Source organism: Geotrypetes seraphini, chromosome 5 (assembly GCF_902459505.1).
Source record: "Geotrypetes seraphini chromosome 5, aGeoSer1.1, whole genome shotgun sequence".
Taxonomy (NCBI): Eukaryota; Metazoa; Chordata; class Amphibia; order Gymnophiona; family Dermophiidae; genus Geotrypetes; species Geotrypetes seraphini.
Window position 1 is genome coordinate 102,698,597 of NC_047088.1, and position 18,590 is coordinate 102,717,186.

The window sequence follows — 18,590 nt, forward strand, 5'->3', positions numbered from 1 at the left end:
TGATGAAAGCAGGTGCAGGTGTTCAGCAATTTTGGCAATGAGAGAGACCATATTTATAAACAAAATGGTGAGAATATTTATCAATTTGTTTCAAGCATTTTGGTACAGTCTCCACTGACTTAGCTTCATCTATGTGCATGTCATGTCTGGATAGGTTGTGCAAGTCATACTCTCAATCTTGTACTCTCTCATGGATCAAAAATTGTGCAAGGAGGTAGTTACACTGATTAAGTAAACAAAAATCAACTGTTCACTGACGAAAATGCTCAAGCAATGTATGTCAACTCAGTGGAACTGCATTCTACCAACACTGAAATCAGTGGCAGAGAATATGGAGAAGTGGCTTGTATTGCCACTGAGCCAGGTGCAAACAAGGAGTTCCTCACCAAATTGTGCACAACTGATGATTCCTTGCTGGCAGACAGGGCTAAAAAGAACTGTCAAGAAATATTAAACCTTCACTACATCTGGTGATCCCAACAAAATTTCACTGGAAATTCATTAACAATTTGTAATATATAGAAATAAAACAAAGGAAATAAGGTGATATCTTTTTACTACTGAACTAATAGAAAGAAACACAGAAACATGACGGCATGATGGCCCATCCCCAGCATCCATTATCTTATCTTCTCCCTAAGAGATCCCACATGCCTGTCCCACGAGGGATGGGAGGGAGGGAGGGAAGGATGGAAGCTGGGCAAGGGTTCTGCTGCACGAGGGATGGGAGGGAGGGAAGGATGGAAGCTGGGCAATGGTTCTGCTGCATAGGGGGGATGTGTGGGATGGAGAGATAGAAATATGCTGTAGAGGGAAGGCACAAGGGGTTGGGTGAGAAGGGAGGAAAGATGCTGCACATGTGGGAGAGAGAAAGTAAAGAGGAAGAATTGGGGTGAAGGAGGGGAGACATGATCATGTACATTCATTTTGTACAATAAGCCTTACGTTTTCATGCTTTGCTACCTTTTAAAGAGCAAAACCTTTTATGTTATGACATTTACATTTCATTTATATTAGTTCACACAAACACTCCATCCATCTGCTCTTGGTCCAGCCCCTCTGTCAAATTTAAGAACCCATTGTGGCCTCCGAGTCAAAAAGTTTGCCCACCCCTGCTCTAGACCGACTCCATTCCATATCTTTTTGAAGGTGCTGTCTCCAAAATTGTACACAGTATTCCAAATTGAGCCTCAGAGACTTATACAACAGCATTATCTCCTCCCTTTTCCCACTGGCTATTCCTCTCCTTATGCACCCAAGAATCTTCCTGGCTTTGACTGTCGCTTTTTCTACCTGTTTTGCCACCTTGAGCTTAGACACAATTACCACTAAGTTCCGCTCTTCTTCCGCACACAGAAGTTCCTTGCCTCCTATATTATACCTTTCTCCTGGATTTTTGCAGTCCTAGTGCATGACACTGCATTTTTTAGCATTAAACCTTAGTTGCCAATTGCTTGACCATTCTTCAAGCTTCACCAGAGCCCTCCTGTTATCCACACCCTCCAGGATGTCTACCCTATTACATAGCTTGTGAAGTAGCGATCATCAGTTTGATTTGATACAACAGCTAAAGTGGAGGGCAGCCGCACAATACTAAAAGTCCTAGATTTCAAACGTACAGACTTTAATAAAATGGAAGACTACCTGAAGAAAGAGCTGTTAGGATGGGAGGACATAAGAGAAGTGGAAAAACAGTGGTCTAAGCTGAAAGGAGCAATAAAAATGGCTATGGAATTTTATGTGAAGAAAGTAAATAAAAACAAGAGAAAAAGGAAACGGACATGGTTCTCCAAATTAGTGGCAGAGAAAATAAAGGCAAAAGAGTTGGCGTTCCTGAAATATAAAAAAACCCAAAAAGAGGAGTGCAGAAAGGACTATCGGGTGAAACTGAAAGAAGCCAAGAGAGATACGTCTGGCAAAAGTGCAGGCGGAAGAGCAAATGGCTAAAAATGTAAAAAAGGGAGACAAAAATTTTTTCAGATATATCAGTGAAAGGAGGCAGATGAAAAAGGGAATTGCTAAACTAAAAGATGCTAAGAACCGATATGTGGAGAATGTTAAGGAAAAAGCAAATGTGCTTAACAAATACTTCTGCTCTGTGTTCACAGAAGAAAATCCTGGAGAAGGACCGAGGTTGTCTGGCAAAGATGCACAGGAAAATGGAGTAGATTCTGTGCCGTTCAAGGAGGAAAGTGTTTATGAACAACTTGAAAAACTGAAGGTGGACAAAATGATGGAACCGGACGAGATCCATCCCAGGATACTGAAGGAGCTCAGAAAGGTTCTGGCAGGTCCTATTAAATACTTGTTCAACAAATCTCTGGAGACGTGAGTGGTTCCTGGAGATTAGAGAAGAGCGGATGTGGTCCCTATTCACAAAAGTGGTCACAGAGATGAAGTGGGAAACTACAGGCCGGTAAGCCTTACTTCGGTTGTTGGAAAAATAATGGAAGTGTTGCTGAAAGAAAGGATAATGAACTTCCTAGAATCTAATGGGTTACAGGATCTGAGGCAACATAGCTTTACTAAAGGTACATTGTGTCAAACGAACCTGATTGAATTTTTTGATTGGTTGACCAGAGAACTGGATCAAGGCTATATGCTAGATGTAATTTACTTAAATTTCAGCAAAGCCTTTGACACGGTTCCTCCTAGGAGACTCTTGAACAAACTTGAAGGGCTGAAGTTAGGACCCAAAGTGATTAACTGGATTAGAAACTGGTTGACAGACAAGACGCCAGAGTGTGGTGGTTAATGGAACTCACTTGGAGGTGCTGGGGCCGATCCTGTTCAATATGTTTGTGAGTGATATTGCTGAAGGATTACAAGTAAAGGTTTGTCTTTTTGCTGCTGATACCAAGATTTGTAACAAAGTAGACACCAAGGAGGGAATGGAAAACATGAGAAAGGATCTACGAAAGTTAGAGAAATGGTCTAGTATCTGGCAACTAAAATTCAATGTAAAGAAATGCATGTGAGGATTAATAATCGGAAGGAGCCATATATGCTGGGAGGTGAGAGGCTGATATGCATGGATGTGGATAGGGACCTTGGGGTGATAGTGTCCGAAGATCTAAAGGCTAAAAAACAATGCGATAAGGCAGTGGCTATTGCCAGAAGGATGCTGAGCTGTATAAAGAGAGGCGTAACCAGTAGAAGAATGAAGGTGTTGATGCCCCTGTACAGGTCATTGGTGAGGCCCCACTTGGAGTATTGTATTCAGTTATGGACACCATATCTGGTGAAGGACACAGAGACTTGAAGCGATCCAGAGGAGGGCGATGAAAATGATAGGAGGAGATTTGCGCCAAAAACTGTATGAGGAGAGACTGGAAGCCCTGAATATGTATACCTTAGAGCAGGGGTGTCAAAGTCCCTCCTCAAGGGCCACAATCCAGTCGGGTTTTCTGGATTTCCCCAATGAATATGCATGATATCTATTAGCATACAATGAAAACAGTGCATGCAAATAGATCTCATGCATATTCATTGGGGAAATCCTGAAAACCCGACTAGATTGCGGCCCTCGAGGAGAGACTTTGACACCCCTGCCTTATAGGAAAGGAGGGACAAGGGAGTTATGATTCTGACATTCAAATACTTGAAAGGTTTTAACGTATAAGAAGGCAGGAAGTTGCAAATTAGCTGATGCTGGCGCCTCTCTTCCTGCCCAAGTGTGCTGCGGCACACTTAAAATCTCAAAAGGCACAGTAGTGTCACACAGTTTGCGATACACTGCCCTAGAGGGAGATATGATTCAGACGTTCAAATACTTGAAAGGTTTTAACGTAGAACAAAATCTTTTCCAGAGAAAGAAAAATAGTAAAAACCAGAGGACATAATTTAAGGTTGAGGGATGGAAATTCTTCTTTACGGAGAGAGTGGTGGATGCCTGGAATGCGCTCCCGAGAGAGGTGGTGGAGTTGAAGATTATGACGGAGTTCAAAAAAGCGTGGGATGAACACAGAGGATCTAGACTCAGAAAATAATAGTACATATTGAAGAACTAAGTCTGAAGAACTACTGGGCAGACTTGCACGATCGGTGTCTGTATATGGCCATTTGGTGGAGGATGGGCTGGGGAGGACTTCAATGGCTGGGATGGTGTAGATGCGCTAGAGTGAGCTTTGACGGAGACTTCAGTAGTTGGAACCTAAGAACAGTACCAGGTGGAGCTTTGGATTCTTGCCCAGAAACAGCTAAAAAAAAAAAAAAACCCCCAACAAATTTTTAGATCATCCATAAAAAGACAAACTTTGCCAGATAGTCCTTCCGCAATATCACTCACAACAATATTAAATAGAGCTGGCCCCAAGGACAGATCCCTGCAGCACTCCGCTAATAACATCCTTTTCCTCCGAGCAAACTCCATTTACCACTACCCTTTGTCTCCTTCCACTTAACCAATTTTTAATCCAGTTTGTTACTTTAGAGACCATACTGCATGCATTCAGTTTATTTATCAATCTCCAATGCTTTTGAAGGTGATCCCCCCCCCCCCACCCACCGGAGACAGAGCAGGGCACAGTACTCAGGGAAGGATTTATACAGATACACGCATCACACTTTGCAGTGTTCAGAACAAAAAAAAAACAAACCTCTTTATTAAACAGCAGGAAGAGCCCGTTTCTTCACAAGGTTACCTTAATGGTTTCTTTTCCAAAGAAACAGCTATGCTTTTCAACTTTCCCACTACTTTCCATTGACATTCTCAGTAGGGTTTGCCACACCCCATACCGGTCTATCACAGTTGCAAGAAACACTTTTATGCAGCATTCAATCACAGCTCTGGTTAGGCATTAGAATACAGGCTGAGTTTTCCTACACAGGAGAATCTTACTTTCAGCAGATTTTATCAGCAAAACAAGTAATTGGCTGCCGATAAAAAATAGGATTCACTACAAAATTTCATTAATATTTAAAACATTACAGACCAAATCTCCCCCCCAAAATTTATTGATAAATATCTGATTCCATACGAGCTATCTCGCCTTCTCAGATCTTCAAACCGCAAACTACGTACTGTTCCCTCGCTGCGAATAATTGGCAAACATCAAGACATCTTTTCTGTGATAGCCCCTCAGCTGTGGAACACTCTTACAACGTTTGTGAAGGAAGAAAATACCCTAGACCACTTCAAAGGCCTTCTTAAGAGCCACGTTCCTCAGGTGCCCATCCAGCACGAACTTTGCATGCTATTGGGGGGGAGGAGGGTGTCAAACCACCTGAGTCCATTAGAAACTGATTTAAACCAAAATCGAGGTGTTTTGGAGGCAAACTGAGGCTTTTAAAATAAAATCAGGAAATCCAATGATTCTGGAGCTAAAAATGGTCTATGGGAGCAAATCTAAAGCTCCAAAAATTGTCAAAATAGGAATTTTGAGGTGGGGGACCCTTGAGGAAACCTTAGACACACTTAGTAAACCTTAATTTTGCTGAATTTAATCCCACCCTGATTTTCCCATAGACAGTAATGAGCTGTACTCACAGGACTGCCAAGTGCTGTGCCTGCACCAGCTTCTCACTGCAGCTGGAAAAGGAGAAGGAATTTCTGCCTCAGACAAGCAAAGGTGGCTCCAGCAGCTTATGTCTTTGGGCTGCCTTTTATTCAGGTTCAAAAACCTGAAACCCTTGGCCCTTTCATGTTCCCACATGATTCTTTGTGGGGGGGGGGGGGGTGCAGCAGACCTCCACCAAGCCTCCTGACCAGTCGCAGGGTCTAAATCAGCCTGAACTCAAGCACTGCTCCCAGGGGACCTAGCCACAAGCTTCTAAGTAGAGCAGGTTGACCAGGCAGGTACTCTTTTAAAAGTGTGGTCCTCTTGGCTACAGACCCAAATGTCTGACCCTTCTCCCAGGCAAAGATGTCCCAGGACTACTGGGAACCTCTTAGCACAGAGAAGCCTCAAAAAAGATTGGATTAAGATCTGTAAATAACAAATCTAGTGCAGAGCAGATGAAAAGACACCTTCTCAACTCACTTGTAGAAGTTAAGACTGAAGAGAGCGGTTAATGCCCAAAGAGACAAGGAGGCAGAGTTAAGAAAAACGATTAATGCTTTCTACAATCTAACTCACAAGTTGGGGTACACAACCCATCCTTAAGGAATCATATGCTGTTTGGACAGGAAACAGGCTTATATTTAACAGATTTGTGTGGGTCTCTTTGGAAGTTATCCAGAGAAACTTGAATGTTAAAAACTTCCATCCTCCAACCACCACATAAATTTTGTCTAGCTAGCTTCATCTAGGTCTACAAAGTTTACTAAATTTTCAACTCTGGGTAGCATAACCAACTTTCCCAATGAAACATCTATAATTTAGAGCAAACCAACTTCAATTAAACTGTGTGCTGAAGATACCTGGCAAAGTCCACCCATTTTTCAATGATCTTCTTTGGGGACAGGCGGGTACAGATGATTCCCACAAAATCTGGCTGTAAAGAAGAGAAACACAGGTTTGTCCTTATCTATTCTGTTGAAGTGCAACTCTCATAACCTTTTGGCTTTTAAGTTTACTCCAAAATTGAACAAGGTATATTGATATGCCAAATGCCTCCCTCGACACTCATATTGATGGCTTCAATGAAACAATTTTTAAAAAGAAAAAAAAAAATTAAGCAAACATGATTCCAAAGACTTTCGTTTATCCTTCTGCTGCCTTTTTCCAGGTCATGAAGGACCAGATCAGATGCTGCTGTGTGAGCAATGTTCATCTACTTGACCTCTCTTTTAAAGGGGGAATGCTTCAGTAGGCACAGCTAGCCCGAGGTGGCAGCAGCAGAACCTCCTCTTTTCCATCAGTACTAACATATAGTTACTCAGGCCATTTCCATGCTGGTCAGTCTGGATTATAGGATGAAGGGGACAGAGGCAAGAGAAGCAATACCTTGTCCTCATGCAGAGACAGATGGTGCGCTGCCAGCATCCGGATCCCCAGTCGTGATGTTAGAGTCTTATCCAAGAAAGAGCAGATCACTTTTTCATCCTAACACACCGAAAAGGAAGGAAATAAAAAATATCAAGACAGGTAATCGATTCCAACAATAAACTTTTTTTCTACCATACTTTCCATCCATACAATCCCCACAAATCCATGCTGCAGTTATTATAGTTCATAGTTTTCATAGTTTATTAAACATTTAATTACATACCACAATTTTTAGTGGGTAAAACCAACCCTGTCTTTGAGAGGTGGGGACATTTAGGACAGATTTGATTTCGGGATTTCTTGCGCATGGGGACCATAATATCTTTTGAGGCCTTGCAACATATCCCTGGGGTGAGGGCAGGTGACTATTTGGCCTATCTTCAAGTGAAACATTATATGACTGCTCGAGGATGGGATACGACTTCTCCTATTGAGGAAGAACAATTAGAACAGCTCTGGGGGACTTTACATAGGGTGCCCAGGCCTATTTCCATTATTTATCAATATTTAAGGGGACGAGTGGTACCGAATTTTGTCTTCCGATGCCATTGGGATCGAGACTTACAATGTTCCTTGACCTAAGAGTGTGCAGAGGTGTGTAGAGCATCCACTTGTGCATTGATACAGGAGAATGCTTATAAAGGTGTTGTGTTGCTGGTATTATATACCCCAGAGCAGCTCCATAAGATGTATCCTCAGTCTTCGGCCAGCTGTTGGCGCTGTCACACAGCAGTGGGAGTGCCCAGTGCTAATCCCTTGTTGGTGGGCAGTGGTGGGATCCTTGTCTCAGCTGTTGGGGGTTCCTATTCCTGTTACTCCCCAAAACTGTTTGCTGGGGGTGTCTAATATTTGTGAGACCAGATAGCAAACCCGAGTTATGTGCATGGGGCTGGTACCTGATACGAGTGAATGGAAAGTGACATTATCATTGATGGGGAAAATGGAACTATATGTGGCGAAACGTAGAGGGTATTATTTGCAATCGATGAATACCTGGACTGTTATTACTCAGAAACTGAATCTCTAAGGGGGTGGGGGGGGATCTTGATCCTGTTAAATGTTCTCTGCAGTTGGGGGGTGGTATTATTGTGTGGTACTTGTTAACGCTGTAATGTTCATGTAGCAATCATATGTTGGCACTAGCCTTTTGCAGCAACACAAATTGTTGTATTGCTTTATTTATTCGTTTGAAAGACCAATAAAAAATTTTAATTTTTTTTTTTTTAATTTAAATTACACGCCTATCAAATTCTAGGCGAGAATATAATAAAAGAAAACGGGGAGAGCTCTGAACACTGTCCCACCTTCCTTCCCTGTACCATCTTCCTCCTAAAAAGAGCCAACCTCATCAGTGATGTCACAATGGCTTGATTGTCCTGTACTCCCCTCTGCCCTCTAACCCAGCCAGCAGTGATAGCTAGCACATGGTTCAATACCAAGCACTAGCTGTCATGATTGGTGATGGTGCAGTTGAACATACCATCACCTGAAAAAGAGGAAACAACTGCAGCTTTGCTACCAGTAGCCTGGTAATGCAAGATACTGTCAGGATAGGTGCTGTGGTAATTCTCCTTCCCCAATCACCCCAATCACAAATGCTAACCCCCAACAGCACCCAATCCCTACCCCACACCTCTCAATCCAAACAAATTCCCTTCCACCAATAGCCCCTTAACTTAAACTACCTAGTAGTAGGCCAGGACAGGAGGGATCCCTCCCGTCTACTGCCCCAGCCGACATTAACAATTACCACTCCCCCTCACGTACCTGTTTGTTCCCTGGTGGTTCAGCGTGTATCCCATGCTGAAATCCTCAAGAAGATTGTAAATGTAAGTAGCCAACAGCACACCCAGGCTGGCACGCAGCAGCGAGCTTTTCGTGCTGCTGGCCGGCCCTGCACCGCTCCTTGATAGGCTGCCGCAAGTTCTCGTGAGATTTGTGGTTCTTGTGGCAGCCTATCAAGGAGCGGTGCAGGGCCGGCAGCACAAAAAGCTCGCTGCTGCATGCAAGCCTGAGTGCGCCGCTGGCTGCTTACCTTTACAATCTTCTTGAGGATTTCAGCACGGGATACACGCTGGACCACCAGGGAACAAACAGATACACGAGGAAGGGTGGTAATTGTTAGTGTCGGCCGGGGCAGGAGACGGGAGGGATCCCTCCTGTCCTGGCCTAAGGCAGGCCTGCAGGAAGTCCGGGAGGGTTTCGGGTGGTCACTGGGGGATGACCCGAATATAAACCAGGACCAGTTTATATTAGAGTATATACGGTACATAAAACAGAACTAACTATATATGACCACAAGAGGAAAGGAAGGGGGAACTACAATATAGTCAAGAAAAGAAAACATTAATAGAATGAATGAAAGGGACGGGTATGCATAATGTGCTGCATTAGTTATTTAGAAAAGAGAATCGGAAGAGTAAGGAACTAGATAAGTAATAGTGTTGATGGTGAAGGAGCTTAAAGATCAAAAGCATCCTTATAGAGGAAACATTTTAGTGCACCTTTGAATTTTGCTAAGTTGGATTCAGACCTTATGTGTAGTGGCAAAAGTGTTCCAGATTGTGGGGCCAGTCACTGAAAATGATGTTGTGCGTCGAGTCCCAATAATTTTCAGTGAGGGAATGAAGAGTAGATGTTGGTTTGTTGACCTTAATACTCTTGGAGAGTCATGTGGAATAATTAACTTATCGATAAATGCTGGTTCCTTGGCTTTTTTGCGTTTTGAAAATTATCATGGCCTGTTTATACGTTATTCTATGTTGAATGGGTAGCCAATGTACATTTTTTAACAACGGGGTAAAGTGGTCTTATTTCTTGGACCCTGTGATGACTGATAGCGGTATTCTGTATAAGCTGAAGACGTCTAATTTCTTTCAGTAAGATACCCTTATAAAGGGAGTTACAATAATCAAGCTTTGTAATCACAAGGGAATGAATTAGTATATTCAATGAAGTGGGTTCTAAAATGCTTTGCAGAGAACTTATCATTCTTAATTTATGGAAACAGCTTCTGACAACCGCTCCTATTTGTGTGTGGTAGGTAAGTTTTGAATCGATAATTACTCCTAGGTCTGGAGCACTACTTCAAGGGGAAAGAGAATGTAAAATGGTGATATAAAAACCTAGCTGGTGTTTGAAAAGTGAAGTCATTTTGAACTTTTATTCAGTGAAAAAGTAGTGCATCACAGATGAACACTGGTAAAAATAAAAAGGTGGTGGAGAAGCACTGCAGGAGTAAGCTTGCTAAGCTATGATCTGTTTTCTTCCTAATTTCACCAAGTCAAAGGAGGACTCAAATATCCCTTCCACAAAGTCATGGTAAAAATAAAAAACAAATTTCACGTTTGATATGTTGCAAATAAAAATTAACTAAGCAGGTTACATAGAAAATTAAATAAGGTCAGAAACAAGAGCAAACAAAAGGAAGCCTAAATTACAAATAAGTAAGATTAGTTACAGAGGAGTATAGATTCTAATTATTAATACAATTATAAGATACTTAATGAGGGTAGGATATATAAAAGACTGTACAAAGACATTGTGAGGCTCTCCAAAAATAAAAAGAATAGGTTAATTATTAGGATCATGTCAGACAGGAAATGCCTTTGAGAACAGATATGTCTTGAGCATTATCTTAAATGTTTTGAAAGTTCCATGAGTATGGCATTCTAAAGTGAGGGAGAATTTTTTCTCTTCATTTTTATTTTTGGTTATTAAATTCCATGTATTGGATTTAATGATACCTGATTGTTTGTTTCCTTTTCAAAAGTATTCTTTGTACATTTAAAAGCAATAAGTGTGAGAAAGACCTGGGCCATCTGCCATATACTCTTAGAGGTTACCTGAATGTGTTTGCGACCTTCCCGTAATCCCTCTGCCAGTTGTGTCACCACATCCTTGTGGTCATCCAATAGCTGGCGTAAGAGCTTGCAATACTGGCTCTCCATTTCCTGGTCTGTAATCTGTTGAAAGGAAACAAGAACAACAGAATCTCTCAATCCCTCTCAATTCAAGAGGATAGGAATGACAGTAGGACCATTTTTCAGTGCAACAATATAAACTGCCAGCTATCTTATGTTTAAATGACATTCTTGATCACGGCTTTTCAACAGGTGACTTACTGGTGGGAACTCGCTCAGTATCTGGAAAGCTCGGATGTATAACTCATGCTGAGGAAGAAAAAGAAAATAAAGGAGTTTAATTTAAAATAATGTATTGTATATTCTGCTGATTTCACAAAATCCTCAGCAGCTTATAGATAGGAAACATCAGAAAATCAAAATACATCATTAAAAAACCCATAATGCAACATACACAGCCTCTTTTTCAAGTTGTGCTAGAGGATTTTAGTGCAAGTTAGTGCGGTAAATGCTCCAATGCTCATAGAATTCCTATGACTGTCACGAGCACTTACCTCGCCAGCCCAAGCTAAAAACCTCTAGCACAGTTTGATAAAAGGGGGGACAGTGATGTGAAAAGGTTCTTCCCTCCAATTTCCCCTACTATTGGATGTATGTCACACCAAACGGTTTCTGATAGAAAATACACTGAAGGTTTTGGGAATTTTCTGAGCTCACTACTCAAAGTGACAAACATTCTTTCTTATTTGATGCCATTGGAAAAAGCACCAAGTGGAAAAATTAGGTCTTACTTTCCTCGAGTCCCTCCACAACCAGTCAGAAGCATAGATATTCCTTCTCTTACTAGCACATGGAGATAGAGAAGCACTAAACCAATTACATCACTCTATATGTATCCTGTGCAGACTCTTCCTAGTCTGTATTTTGATAAAGCAAAAAGTATAACCAACTTCCCCTCAAACCAAGGTAACAAGAAATAACCAAAATTTTTAAGGTACAACATTAGAGAATGACACGGAGATGGATACCCGCAGTTTGTTTAAAATTATTTATAACCCCTTATCCACAAATCTAAGCGGGGAACAAAGATCACATACAAAATCACATTAAATGATACAGACAAATACAAAACAGCAGAGGAGAAACAGGATGAAAAGAACTGCCCTAACTCAAACTGTCACATGGCTCACACCAAAAAAGCGCTCAAGCAATACAGTTTTCACCCCCTTTCTAAAATGCCCAAACATGAAAGATTGGCGCATAAACAAAGGTAAAGCATTCCACAGTGCCGGGCCCTACACAGAAAACATAGACTTACGATTCTCCGTAAGCCTCATCACCATTAATGATGAAACTTCTAAACTCGAACTATCTGAAGACCGTAGCTCACGTGAAGGACAATGCCACTGCAGAAGAGAGCGGACACTTGACATACAATTATGCTGAAGCACCTTAAACATCACACAAAGAACCTTGAATTCAATCCACATGCTCATTGGCAGCCAGTGAAGCTCTCGAAGTATCGGTACAATGTGATCGAATTTCGAAGCATGAATGATAAGGAATACAGCATTTTGTGTCAGCTGCAATGCCCGCAAGGCAGACTGTAGGGCGAGGATGGAGACAGAGTCCGTGGCAACATGAACAAACTTCTCTAAAAGCTTGAGGCTAGCCTTAAACAGGCTGCTCCAACTAGATGGAACAGCATCTTTAAAATGCTAATATCAATATGTAAAAACTTAACATATCTAAGATAACAGATAACTGAATTCAATGATTAAAAAGACCTACAGAAGTTGCTTTTGGATTTAAATGAAGTACTATTAAATGATTCAAGTCATAGTACATGGACTTCTTGTGCCACTGGGTCTTGCACGCATCTAAGAAGCTGAAATCTATGCTGTCAGTTTCATTACCAGCATTTTGATGGCCTACATTTCAGGCGCCTATTGCAGGCTTAGGGTGGCATATAGAGCCACTAAGCACGCAGAACCACGCCCATGCCTAGCCTTAGCTGAGCTTAGGTGGCCCTACATGCCTACCTAGTCTCACAGAGGCGCCTACAATGTTGGCAGCCTGCCTTGGATGATTTTTTTTTTTTTTAATGTGTGTCTCAATTGGTGGTTAGTCAACAGTAGGTCGCCTAAAAATCGGGACGCCTGTAGGCTGGGAATGTGTGTGTAGGCTTTTTTGAGATCTAAAGAACAGAGTCAGTTGATGTTCTCTAACAGCGGTAACAGGGTTCTCAGAGAGACCATGTGACATTTCTCCTTCACCAAGCATTTAAGAGTGCAGAGATCCAGACTGAGATCTCTGGTTATTTTCAGTATGAGGAAATACTTTTAGTAGAACCCTTGGCCCCTCTCCTAAACAGGTACTTGTTCTATGGTATTGAGCTGGAAGAGGGCCGAGAGCTCTTGGCAAAGAAGGGTCTTCTGGTGGGAGCTGAAAGAGGACTCTCTTGGAGGACAATTTGGAGATGTTTTCTGGAAACGTAGGGTATAGCCCTAACTCACCTTTCTTAGAACCCATTGATCTGTTATCAGGGACCACCAATGAGAATAATGGGCGAGTCGACCTCCTATGGGGAGAGTGAGATAGAGGTTGAGAAATACTGACAATGCTCTCTAATATGAAGTCAAAAAAGATGACACTTGTTTGGATTGAAGCTGTCACTTTGTCTTCTGCTGCCTCTGCTGTCTGGGTCACCTCTGAATTGAAGAACAAGTGAATGTGGAAGGCTGGCTATACTTCCGTTTGGCATAATAAGTGGAATGTCTGGAGGTAGTAGATTATTTCCTTTGTGCTTGAGACTAGGTTGACTTAGAAGACAACAAGGTAGTCATGCAATCAGTATGTCTTTTGATTTTATTGAGTTGTCTCTTCTATGCGGTCTCCAAAAAGATCATCTCCTATACAGGGTATGTTGAGAGTCAATCTTGTACATTGATGTCTAGGTCTGAAATTTGCAACCAAGTTTGTCTACACATGGCGACAGAGAGACTGCCGAAGTACAAGAGACTATGTCAAAAGCATCAAAGGTGGAAAGCACCATGTACTTTCTAGTCTCTAGGAGATCACTGGTCAGGTATTGGTAATCATTCAAATGTTCTGATGGTTTATTGGATGAGCAATTTCATATAAAATGTCATTTAGAATTGTAGTTTAATATTCTATTAGCCAGCATGAGCTTTGAACACTCTGCGCCCAAACTTATCTAATGTTCTGCATTCTCTACCTGGTAGAGTACTTGTGTAAGTTCTGGAACTATTAACTCGCTTTAAGGCAGATTTCACAACCAATGACTGATGGTGTAAACTGTGATTTGTCAAAGTCTGGGCACAACTGAATTCTGTATAAAGTATCCAATTTTAGTGAAGCTACTGAGACAGAAAGTGGAGCTTTCCAGTTTTTGAATAAGGCTTCCTTCATGAGACTGTGCAGAGGAACCTTTATACAGTCCTTAGGACATTCTTTGTAGTATCCATGAGCTCTGCTCAAGGCTCTAACTTAGATTCTATATTAATTGGAAGCACCTGCCCCATTTATCTGACATACTTTGTAAAAGAGGCAACTTTCATTGAAGAGGAGGAGGAGATGGATCAGATGGAATCCCACAGGACTCATCTGCAGATGAGTTAGGGTAGTTGCCGGAAGAGTTCCAAATTATACTCTTCAATATTAGCCCTTGCAGATGTAGAAATAGATGTCGAGATGATGAGCTGCGCGCCCTAGAAGATGGATGTCTCCTCGACTTAGACGCTCGACATTGTGGTGTTCGAGATCAATGGCCTGATGGAGTTTGAGGGTGTGCTTGGACTGGGCTAAGGCTGGCTGCGTTGAAGCAGGTTTGTCCATTGAGTGCAACTGCAGCAACTCAGTTAGTTCCTTCTGCAAAACTTTCTAAGCTGATCCTGCAGAGTTGGCACCAGTACCGATATCGGCAAGGGTTCAGTAGAAGCAGTCTGCATCAGGCGTCGTGGCATTGGAGACCTTGATGTAGAGGCATGCCTCAGAGGAGATGCCAACTGTAAAGATGGCTATCTGGCATCAGTGCATCAATGCTTGGAGGACATCAATAGTGATGACGATGCCTGTTTCGTGAGGGAGAGATGTTTATGCTTCTTAACTTTTTTTACAAAGCTCCCCCCAATGTAGGTGTTGTCAGTACCAGTGTTGATCGATGTTGATGATCAGCATCGGGAATCTCCAGAGCCAATGCAGTTGAAGTTGACCTCAAATTTTTCAAACTGCAATTTCCTGGCTTTAAGCAATCTTTACTGCAACTTAGAGCAGAGCGTACAAGAAGTGCCCCGATGTTGAGGACCTAGACACCGGATAACACCAATTGTGGATCCTTACTAGAAATGATTCTGCAGCATCTAGTGCACTGTTTGAAGCTACTAGGTACTTTGGACATGGAAGGAAAAAACGCCGACTCAATGTCAAAAGACTCAATGGTACAAGGAAGTCAAGTAGGTAGTAAACCGAAAACAAATCAACACTCCCAGCCTGAGAACAGGATGAAAGTACCCCCCTCCCAAAAAAAAAAAAAGTTATCAAAAATCAAAACTGTTGATATGTAATGCAGTGTTCTCCCCAGAAATTTTTTTCAAGCCGGGTGGCACTAAAAAGTAGCCGGATGGGGTGCGGCAGGAAAGAGAAATTTGGTGGTGGAGAAAATTAAATGTGCACTATTTCTATTAGTTAATTATTATTAATTATTTTCCAACGCTCAGTATGACTTCCTTTTTTTCAGGTTTAACACTTAAGACAGTGTTTCAGTAGCATTTAAAAGGATAAACACTTTCAATAGCGATGGTGGTAATGTCCAATGATATAAAATAAGAACAGCATAGGCTATAAACTCAAGCAAAAAATTGCGCGAGACAATTCGGCATTCCCTTTTGAAAGAAGTCTGATCTGTCGGGATACACCCTGAGGCAGAATATATTTGTGAAACGTTAGCCACCGTTGGTGTACCGATCAGCGAAGATAAGTTGAGATTTTTTTTCTATCATTCAAATTATTTAAATTTCATTAGCAAAGCAGAGCACAGCATAAGGCTTTAACATTTATTGAAGTTTTTTTGCCAATGAGGTGACCGCTCGACCACTTCTTTGTAAACCTTTTTGGTTGAGGTGGGAGGGCCCTTTCTGAGGCTTTTTCCTTCATTTTTTGATTGAGTTTATAGCCTATGCTGTTCTTATTTTATATCATTGGACATTACCACCATCACTATTGAAAGTGTTTATCCTTTTACACATTATGTTTTCATGATATCTGGGTCATTAGTGGCTATTCAGTAGCATTTAAGCCACCCTTAAAAAAAAGTAATGCAGATCCTCTTATTCCGAAGAACTACTGGCCAGTATCAAACCTTTCATTTCTTTCAAAAACTACCATACTTGAGAGAGTGGTATTCAACCAATTTCAAACTCATGTTGAATCAGTTAATGCTTTGCATCCTGCGATAGCAATTCTGCCACAGCAAATACACTGAAGCCCATAGGAATTGAATGGACTTTGGTGTATTTGCCATGAGAGAATCGCTACTGTAGCTTTGTAAAAGGGGCCCTTACTGCGTGAACTCCATAGTCACCTAGATCAGTGTTTCTCAACTTTTTCAAGTCAAGTACCCCCTAAGTCTAACAAATACCAACCAAGTACCCCAGCCCAAGCTCCACCCTTTACCCCACCCCCATTTATAATAGTACTAATTGTAATGCAATTTCTTCCATTCATTTTTCATGTACACCCAATATCTTAATTCATAATAACCATAAAATTTAAAAAAAACACAAAGCACACTGTAGGAAGAGAAAATGTTCATTATCATTTATATTTGTTTTTCAAAGAGGTCAAGGCAGATGACTAAAAAGCACAGTTACTTACCGTAACAGGTGTTATCCAGGGACAGCAGGCAGATATTCTTGATTGATGGGTGACGGCACCGACGGAGCCCCGGTACGGACAATTTTAGAGTGATTGCACTCTAAGAACTTGGAAAGTTCTGGTAGGCCGCACCGCGCACGCGCGAGTGCCTTCCCGCCCGACAGAGGCGCGCGGTCCCCAGTTAGGATAAGCCAGCTAAGAAGCCAACCCGGGGAGGTGGGAGGGTCGCAAGAATATCTGCCTGCTGTCCCTGGATAACACCTGTTACGGTAAGTAACTGTGCTTTATCCCAGGACAAGCAGGCAGCATATTCTTGACTGATGGGTGACCTCCAAGCTAACAAAAAGAGGGATGGAGGGAAGGTTGGCCATTAGGAAAACAAATTTTGCAAAACAGATTGGCCGAAGTGTCCATCCCGTCTGGAGAATGCATCCAGACAATAATGAGATGTAAAAGTATGAACTGAGGACCAAGTAGCAGCCTTGCAGATTTCCTCAATAGGAGTGGAACGGAGGAAAGCTACAGATGCTGCCATCGCTCGGACTCTATGGGCCGTGACAGAACCTTCCAGTGTCAGTCTGGTCTGAGCATAACAGAATGAAATGCACGCTGCCAGCCAATTAGACAACGTACGTTTAGAAACAGGACGTCCCAATTTATTCGGATCAAAGGACAGAAAGAGTTGGGGAACTGATCTGTGGGGTTTCGTACGCTCTAGATAGTAAGCTAGAGCCCGTTTACAATCCAAAGTATGCAGAGCTTGTTCCCCAGAATGAGAGTGAGGTTTCGGAAAGAAGACAGGCAGAACAATGGATTGGTTGAGATGGAATTCAGAGACAACCTTAGGGAGAAACTTTGGATGTGTACGCAGAACCACCTTGTCATGATGAAAGACCGTAAAAGGTGGATCTGCAACTAGTGCATGTAGCTCACTGACCCTCCTGGCAGAGGTAAGAGCAATAAGGAAAAGTACCTTCCAAGTGAGAAACTTGAAAGGAGTGGTAGCCAAAGGTTCTAATGGAGGCTTCATTAAGGTGGAAAGAACCACATTGAGATCCCAGATAACAGGAGGGGCTTTAAGAGGTGGTTTCACATTGAAAAGACCTCGCATGAACCTGTACACCAGGGGATGAGCTGAGAGAAGTTTTCCATGAACCGGCTCATGGAAGGCAGCAATGGCACTGAGATGGACTCTGATGGAAGAAGACTTAAGGCCAGAGTCAGACAAAGAAAGCAAATAATCCAACAATGTCTCCACTGCCAGGGAAGTGGGATCAAGATGGTGAAGAAGACACCAGGAAGAAAATCGTGTCCACTTCTGATGGTAACATTGCAGAGTGGCTGGTTTCCTGGAGGCATCTAGAATGGAACGAACGGGCTGAGACAAAAGAGTATCATGAGAAGTCAGCCCGAGAGATACCAAGCTGTCAGGTGCAGAGACTGGAGGTTGGGATGTAGAAGGGTCTCCTGATGCTGTGTAAGCAGAGAAGGAAACAGTGGAAGAAGAAAAGGTTCCCTGGAACTGAGTTGAAGTAGAAGGGAGAACCAATGTTGCCTGGGCCACCTCGGAGCAATCAGAATCATGGTGGCTCGTTCCCTCTTGAGCTTGAACAAGGTTCTCAACATGAGAGGCAGAGAAGGGAAAGCGTACAGGAACAGATCGGACCAGTTGAGGAGAAATGCATCCGCTGCCAGACGGTGAGGAGAGGAGAGTCTGGAGCAGAAAAGGGGGAACTGGTGATTGTGAGGAGCTGCAAAGAGGTCTATCTGAGGAGTGCCCCATTGAGCGAAGATGGATTGTAGAGTGAAAGGATCGAGTGTCCACTCGTGAGGCTGGAGAATTCTGCTGAGCTTGTCCGCTAAGGAATTCTTTTCTCCCTGAATGTAGATAGCTTTCAGGAAT

General features: G+C 42.3%; 1 protein-coding gene across 4 annotated transcripts in view; it reads right to left on the bottom strand.

Annotated features, from left to right (window-relative positions):
• BCKDK (branched chain keto acid dehydrogenase kinase) overlaps nt 1-18,590 on the bottom strand; it is a 122,145-nt gene that overhangs the window by 24,813 nt on the left and 78,742 nt on the right. For all 4 annotated transcript variants that reach the window (XM_033945050.1, XM_033945053.1, XM_033945051.1 and 1 more), the window contains 4 exons: nt 11,054-11,101; nt 10,775-10,894; nt 6,888-6,986; nt 6,362-6,435 (listed from right to left, as the gene is read on the bottom strand). In XM_033945050.1, the coding sequence (XP_033800941.1) occupies nt 6,362-6,435; nt 6,888-6,986; nt 10,775-10,894; nt 11,054-11,101 (341 nt within the window). The remainder of the gene's footprint in view (nt 1-6,361; nt 6,436-6,887; nt 6,987-10,774; nt 10,895-11,053; nt 11,102-18,590) is intronic.